Genomic DNA, 8577 nt, shown 5'->3' on the forward strand with positions numbered 1-8577 from the left:
TTTAGCACACATGTTTTACCGGGACACTCGATGTCAAGAGACATGAGAAACGACTTAAGAGGTTAAAGTGGTCTAGATACGGCTTAGTAATGAAACTGGCCGATTACTCCCTTCCTACATATACAAAAAGACCACGCATCAGATGTGTAGAATGTAGAACCTACACTGAGGTTCACATCAAGGGGAGTAGTGCGTGTTGTACTCTTTTTCCTTCATCATGGTTTTGTCCCACTGGGTTTTCCTGATAAGGTTTTAATGAGGCAACATGAAGCGTACTACAAATTCTGTATGGTTATGGCATCCAAGGGGGAGTATTATAAATCCAATGGTGAATGTCCATAACCAAGACAGGCCCAATACATAGAAGATAGAGAGATGGCCGAAACACTAGAGAGAGGAGAGAGAGAGAGAGCCGACTTCAGGAGAGAGAGAGAGGCGGCCACAAGACTAAGAGAAAAGGAAACCCTATTTCCTTTTCCTTATAAGTTTATGTTTTAGTAGTTTTCCTAAATCTAGATGGATTATGATATGTACTATTTTTTCATTTATCTTTATCTTGTAATACTTATATAAAGGAACCCCCATTGATCATTAATAATAACACAGAAATATTTTGTCTCTAAACTCTCTAATTACAACATTAAGGACCTTTGTTTAGCTAATTTAATTTTTCCTTGTCCATTGGTAGAACCTCATAGGGGTTCTTAATATATTTTTTTAAGTAAAATTTTTGAATTTCATAACATGAAAAAACATAAATTTTTATTAAAAGAAGACATTACAACATATTGAAAATACAAATACTAATCTTGATTTATTCCAAAATTTTCCCAGATATTCTCAATCAAATCAGCTTTCAATTGGTGATGTATTTTGTTATCACGGATTCGGGACCGAATGCTCATCATATTCCCAAAATTTGAAGGCATATTCGATAAGAATTCGAAATCCACTTGTGAACTTTGGTTTGATTCTGGTTCTGCGAAAGTTGATACATCAAACTGAGTTACCCATCGCGTTCTTCTTCAACTATCATATGCATACAATGCATACAATCAATGCTTCATATCATCCCGGGAAATCCGCGTATCTCTCCAATATCGAGTAGTCATTGAAGATCTTCTGGCGTGGGTCTTCTTAGATATTCATCTCTAAATAAATTAATGATTCCTTGAACAAAATTTTCCAAGCATAAAAGCGCGGTGGACTCACCAAGTCGGAGGTATTCGTCGAGAGCATCAGCTGGGCAACCATATGCCATCATACGAATTGCTGTCGTTGCCTTTTGTAACGGAGAGTGACCGAAACTTCCAGTAGCATCTCTTCTTTGTTGAAAGTATGAGATTTCAGCGGAGAGTCGATCAACAATACGCATGAACAAGGGCTTGTTCATTCGAAACTGGAGTCAAAACATGTGAGAAGGATATGTTGCATCTTCACTAAAATAATTGTTCCATAACTGCTTGTGTCCTTCTTCCCGTTGTCTTTCAATGTAGGCTCGTTTCTTTTTTGACCTTGATGCTTCTTGGCGATTTTCATTGCGAATGAGGAGATTTTCGAAATGTTGATCGAAAATTTGATCAATTTTTTCATCCAACATTTCTTCAATATTATTAGAAGAAGAAGCCATATAGAAGTAAAATGATAAGATAAATAGAAGTAAAATGATTAGAAAAATTGGATTTGCTTTAAGAAAAATGGTAATTGAGCTTGAGTTTGGACGGTATTGGAGTTTTAAAGAAATGGTATTGGAGTTTAAGAGAAATGGTAAGATACATTGCTGGAAATGAAAGAAGCTTAAAGAGATATGGTCTTATTACACTCGGCAATGTTTACACTCGGCAATGCTTAAAGAGATATGGTCTTATGAACAAAAAAAATAACTTGAGAAATGTTTACACTCGGCAATGTTTATAAAGAAAACAGAACGAGTGTCACGAGTGTCAAGAGGACAAAACACGAGTGTCAAGAGGACAAAACAGAACGAGTGTCACATGTCTTGGCTTCTTCTTCTGTAACACCAAGAAAGCTAGTCACGAGTGTCACATGTCTTGGCTTCTTCTTCTGTTACATGTCTTGTGACAACCTGCTTCATACATAATAAAGAGAAACAAGATTAATACAGATTCCTACCAGCAAGACTGAGAGAAACAAGATTAATACATATACATAATAAAGAGACAAGATCGATCAATAATAACAGAACCAATAGCTTCATCGTCTCACACATTACACAGACTCGATACACCAACAAGGCAAATTCAGAGAAAACAACAAGACTCGATACATGATAAAGACACAAAAGCAAATGCTTAAAGACACACAACTTAACACTCAAACTAACTTGTCAACATATCCTTAATAAGCTTATCTTTTAAGGCAATTTCGAGTTCACTTAATGGTTTAGTCTTGGCAATTAGGCTGTCAAGCAATTTTTGCTTGTTAAGAGTACCCTTCAAAGCAAAGTCCTTCTGCCTAAGCTCCCACATGCTCTGAATCTCTTTTCCTTCCTCTTCCAATGTCGTTGCCTTTCCCACTGACCGTTTCCCTTTCGCCTTTGCTGCTTTAACACCAATAGGCCGTTGATCATCCTCTCTAGTTGATGATTGTGCCGACTCCTCATCTAACTTCCTTCTTTTTGATGAAACCTTATCTTTAGTTGTAGATGCGCCACACCATTTCTGATCATGTCTAAGCTCCAGCCATGCATGCTCTAGCGTGAACTTCACTTTGTAATCATTGAAGTAAATCTCGTGTGCCATCTTCATAACATCGTCTTCATTCTGACCGCTTGACTTCTGTTTCGCTGCAGTATCATAGCACCCTACAAACTTGCACACAGCCTCATTGATCTTCCCCCACCTTGATTTGCAGTGAGTTGGTTCTCTCTTTTGCAACCCAGCAAGCTTCGGACTTGCTCCATAATAACATTCGATGTGTTTCCAAAAGGCAATTGCCTTTTGCTCATTCCCAACAAGAGGATCTTTGGATGTGTTCAACCAAGCACTGATGAGCACACGATCTTCTGTTGGTGTCCACTTCCTTCTCTCTTTACGGTCCTCAACGGTGTGTGCTTCAAAGTCCCCATCTTCACACCAAGGACCGAAGACAGAGGCAGAGTTATCTAAACTAGGTTGAGTGTTTGGTTGTTGATTGGTTAAGAGGTCCATAAAGCTAGAAGACTGAGAATATGGATCCATAAAAGAATTTATGGTTTTGCAGGGATCAGAGTAGGGGAAGCAAAGAGCAGAAGGAGAAGGAATTGACTTGTTTAAACAAGTTATTAGACATATTTTAAAGGCAACTTTCAGAGAAAGTTGCAATCAATGTCTTTACCTAAACTCTAAAAGATACTCAAGTCCCTTTACTTCCACAACCACCAAAGGCTAATCAATTCCTATAATCAATATCCACAACCACCTAATGTTAATTACATCAACCATCAATGAAGCTACTTCAACAACTCAGACATTTCATTCAAACTCAAACAAACTACACTCGATACAAATTCAGAGAAAACAACAAGGCAATTTCGAGTTCCTTAATGCAAATTCAGAGAAACACATACTCGGTACACTTTTTGACAAGATAAAGACACAAAAGCAAATGCTTAAAGACACCCAACTTAACAATCAAACAAACTACACTTAACAAAGCCTTCAAAAAAGGAGAATCAAACCAGAAAAAATAATATAGACTTGGATAAGATTTACCTTTAGTTGCACACGCGTGGTGAGGCGTGAGGCTTCTGAGGCGGATTTAGGCGAGGTTGAAGCGAGCTATCTCGAATTCTCCTTGCTTCACCTCCTCCAAGCAGAGTAGTGCAAATCAAAAGATTTATAAGTTAGTTTACAACCAATCAAACTAATACATTCATCAAAATGGCATCTGAACTTTAACAATACGAGTTGAACTTTAACAATATGAGTTGAACTTGGGAAAGAAGATGGCTAATCAAATTAATACACACTGATAAAGAACAAACCGTACACAAATCCATTCTAAGCAAGACCCAAGAGCTCGATGATGCATGCAACAACAATACAAGTCTAAACACTGATAAAAGACCATTCCTTTGATAGATCCATTCATTACACAACAATCTCAGCTTCTAAAGGAAGACCCTAAACAAAATCGATCAGATAAAAGGTGAAAGCTTTCTTCACTTACAGTGTCGAAGGAGTGATCGAGATTGGATGAGGAAGATGAAGATTGAAATCGCCAGAGAAGTGGAGTGATCGAGATTCGATGATGAAGATGGAAATTGAATTCGCCAGAGAATTGGAGTGATAGAGATTGGATGATGAAGATGGAGATCAGAATCGCCAGAGAGATGTCGTGCTCGAGTTTGGAGGAGGAAGAGAGAAGGTTTGATTTCGGTGAACCCACCCCGACGAAAGAGAGAGAGAAACATAAATTTGAGGTTCACTCACCGGCTGACAAGTACAGCTCCTTACCAACACTAAAACACCCACATTAAGCACCTGTACTTTGCATTTTGACCATTTTTCATTTTTTTTTTTTTTGGCTTTTCTTTAAGACTTCGCTTAAGTACCTACCAATGGAGGTGGTCTTACAAAGATTCTTTTGTGATCGCTACTTGGTGACCTGGGGAGGCCGTATGCATCTATAAAAAAAAAAAATACACGGAGAAGAGAATATATCATTTCATAATAATACTATTAAAATGGTAAAAATAAATTAAATATAAATTAAACTTCACTTCTCGCCAGTGTGAACACATTTATACTAATAATAAGTGTTGGTTTATAAGAGCATCATTATCCAGAGTTTCTTAGGGCGGAGTTTTTAGAAAAATATAAGAAATTGTTTTCTAATTTGTAACTAAGAAACAATTTCTTATATTCACCTAAGAACTCCGCCCTAAGAAACCTTGGATAATGATGCTCTAAGGTCATGTTTATCGGGGGTTTTTAAGGTGGGTTAGCGTAATATAATAACCGTCTATTAACTTTTAACTAAGAAAAAATAAGAGTTTTAAGAAACGGTTTTTAATTTTGTTTAGTTAAAATTAAGAAACAGTTCTTATACTACACTAAGAATCTCACTCTAAGAATCCGCCAATAAACTGCCCTAATGTGTTGTGTTATTACAGATGAAAAATATATAATATAATTGTGTTTATATAATTAAGGTAAATCATTTCCTAACAATACAACTATTAAAAACAATTAAAATAAATTAAATATAAATTAAACTTCAATTAACTTCGCCGATGTTAACACGTTTATACTAATAACATGTTATGTTATTTACTTATTAGAGGTGAAAATATATATAATTGTGTTTATATCTCCATAACATTATTTGAGAAGTCAGTTTCTTATGTGTCGCACTCACGTTAATTTTCACGATGGTTTATTACATTGTTAACCTTAATGAATTTATAATAATTTGTAATTGTCATTATCAAAAATTTTATTATTTTTATTAATATTTTTTTCTTATGTACAAAAGGAAAATATCTATATTTTTAAAAAATATTTATAAACTATTTTTATTTTCGTTTTTAATATATATGTATGTACATATATATAATCATGTCAATATCATAAATAAATTTAGTTTCAAAAAGGAAATTTCTATAACATTATTTGAGAAATCAGTTTTTCAAATAATCAGTTTCTTATGTGTCGTGCTCACGTTAATTTTCACGATGGTTTATTATATTCCTAACCTTAATGAATTTATATTATTTTGTAATTGTCATTATCAAAATTTATATTTTTGTTTTTATTAATATTTTTATGTAAAAAAGGAAAATATCTATATTTTTAAAAAATATTTATAAACTATGTTTATTTTCGTTTTTAATATATATGTATGTACATATATATAATCATGTCAATATCATAAATAAATTTAGTATCAAAAAATAAATATCTTAAAAGTAAATATACATAGCAATTTGTTATATTTAAAACAAGTAATTTGACAATAAGAAATTTCCTTTTATATAAATCTCAATTTCATAAACAATTTACTAATTTCGATTACTAATATATCTATTTATATTTTTTCGTTTTTGTAATATTTTCTTTTATAAAATCATATCAATATCATAAAGAAATTTAGTATCAGAAATAATATCTTACAACAAAAATATAGTGATTTTTGATATTTAAAACATGTGATTTAAAAAAGTAATTTCATTTTATATAAGTCTCACTTTCATAAAAATTTCTTGATACTTTTTGTTTAATAACGTTTTTCTACGATTGTCAATAATATTAGTTAAATATTTTTCATTTTAAATATAATAACTCTTTTTCATAAAAAGGTCAATTTAGTTACCAAATGAGTATTTACTTTTAATACACTAAAGGAAAGTATATTTTCTTAATTATTAATTTTCTAAAATAATATTCACTTTTTGGATAATTATTCAATCTTATTTAAATCAAATTCTATCACAATTTCATACAATTTTTCTTTCCATAATTAAAGATTCTCAAGTCTAATACTATGTGAATGTTTCAATATCTATAAAAATAAAAAAGTAATTATCTCAAATTCATTTCCATTAGAATATTGTTTTCCTATGAATGTGGCATTTGATAAAATTAATTAGGTTACTATTACGTTCTAAAACTCTAATGATCAACGAGTTTTCAAAAGATTTCAAATTTGATTCACTTATACAACTTCTGATCAACACTTAAACTTTTTCTCATAAATTTAAGCCAAAACAAAATATATCAATTTGAAAAAATACATATTTACAAATCTTAGAAACTAAATTAAATTATATATAATCTGATTTAGTATAATTAAAATTCAATTGAAAATATATACAATTCAACGTACCAAAAATAACTTAACCGATCCAAATTATTATACTCAAAATCATATATTTAATTAAAATAACGTAATAACAATGTAATTTAAAACAATGTTATATTTGTCTTTCTTGTATACAAACTACAAAATAATTTAAACTTATCAATAAATAAAAATAAAAAGTTAATCAATTATAATGATTTTATGAAATCTTTGTATTTGTGCATGAGCACGAGAAATCACCTATTTTTAAGGTAAATCTAATTGAAAACCCTAAAGAAATTTTTTTTGACCAAAATAGTCCATAAATAAAAAGATACCAAAATAAGTTTTATTAAAAAACAAAGGAGTTGTAAAAAAAACAAAAGAAATTAAAGTACCATTAATGATATACGTCTAATATAAATAGCATATGACGAATTAAAAACTGAAATAAGTGACCCTGGCTATTGAGATTTAATTATTTTCTGAGACTTCTCTCTAAAGGTTTCCAAAAATTCAAATTGGCGTTAGGGGGCCGGTGGTTTCACCACCGACGGTCACCTCTTTTGTTTTGATGAATTCCGATTCTGTGTATAAGTTCGATCTCGGTTTCATCTTCGGTTTAGCGGATCTCACAATCGGGTTAGCCGATTTTCTCTTCGCGTTAGGCGACTTTTGTTGTGAAGTTTCAATTCGATTCAGAGCTGAACTTCATGGTTCTTCTCTTTTCTCTGTTTCGAATTGATTAAATAAAGTTGTAACCAACCTTATGTGGTTCTTCATCGTCGTATCAACTCCACCTCTTGCCCAAGAGAATCGGTCTTTACTAATCTATAATAGCATGGCTCTGGCAAAAAGGTGAAGCTTCTCTGACTAAGGATGGTGAGTTTTGATGGAACTCTTAAGTCTCTTGGAGTGGATTCAGTAGAATCGGCGATTGATATCGGTCCGATATAGAGTCTTTCTTCAACCTGAGATTATGGAATCTCCGATCAGAACATAAGGTTTTTCGTTTACGAGTACAAGATTCAGGCGTTTGGTTTGTTGCAGTGGCTACAAAGGACAAATCGTCGGTGGTGGTTTTCTTCCATCAGCGGTGAAACCTACGGCGGAGGAACCTACATCGGTGAGCTCGGGACAGGTGTTCTCCATGTGCATCATTTCATGCCACGTTGCATAGCCTTATCAGTTACCTTACACGTGATCTTCATCATCACGTGTTTTGGGCTTTTATCTGAGCTTTGTACTCATGTAATTCACGCCTTTGGGCTGAAAATCAATGAAATGAGTTGACGAAAATAAATAAGTATATGACGATTGACGACAAAAAAATATAAATAAGTGTTATAAAATAACTTATGATTTTATAGTATTGAGAAATTTAAATAAGAGTAAATATTTATACCCGTAGGAGAAGATAACACTGATAACAAGAGAAGATTTGTTATTAGAAGGAGAAGGAATTGTGTATTACAATCGATCGAAATGATCGATTTATATAGAAGTGAAAAAGTTGAAATTACTATGCGTGCATAGTGACAGCGGGATCCATATTGATTATAAAGTCAAAAACTTCTGCGCCTCCTTCATTTTCAACACGGCGCTTTTATAACACTCCCCCTTGGGGACCGGTGTCGCTATTATCTCTCGCTTAACGTCTATGTTGCCTCGTTAAAAACCTTTCTAGGAAAACCCAATGGGAAAAACCATAGTAAGGTAAAAAGAGTACAACTACGTAAGCTCCCCCTCGAATGAGCAGTCATAGATCCTTCTGATGACGCATTCCAATGTTAC

At 32.9% G+C, this 8577-nt stretch overlaps 1 protein-coding gene across 1 annotated transcript; it reads right to left on the reverse strand.

The window, feature by feature from the left end:
* Positions 1-2339: 2339 nt before the first annotated feature.
* Positions 2340-3200, reverse strand: LOC106317850 (glutathione S-transferase T3-like). Its single transcript, XM_013755634.1, has one exon. It carries the CDS (start codon positions 3198-3200, stop codon positions 2340-2342), a length of 861 nt encoding a protein of 286 aa, XP_013611088.1.
* Positions 3201-8577: the final 5377 nt, after the last annotated feature.

This window comes from Brassica oleracea, chromosome C9 (assembly GCF_000695525.1).
Source record: "Brassica oleracea var. oleracea cultivar TO1000 chromosome C9, BOL, whole genome shotgun sequence".
In the NCBI taxonomy this organism is placed as follows: domain Eukaryota; kingdom Viridiplantae; phylum Streptophyta; class Magnoliopsida; order Brassicales; family Brassicaceae; genus Brassica; species Brassica oleracea.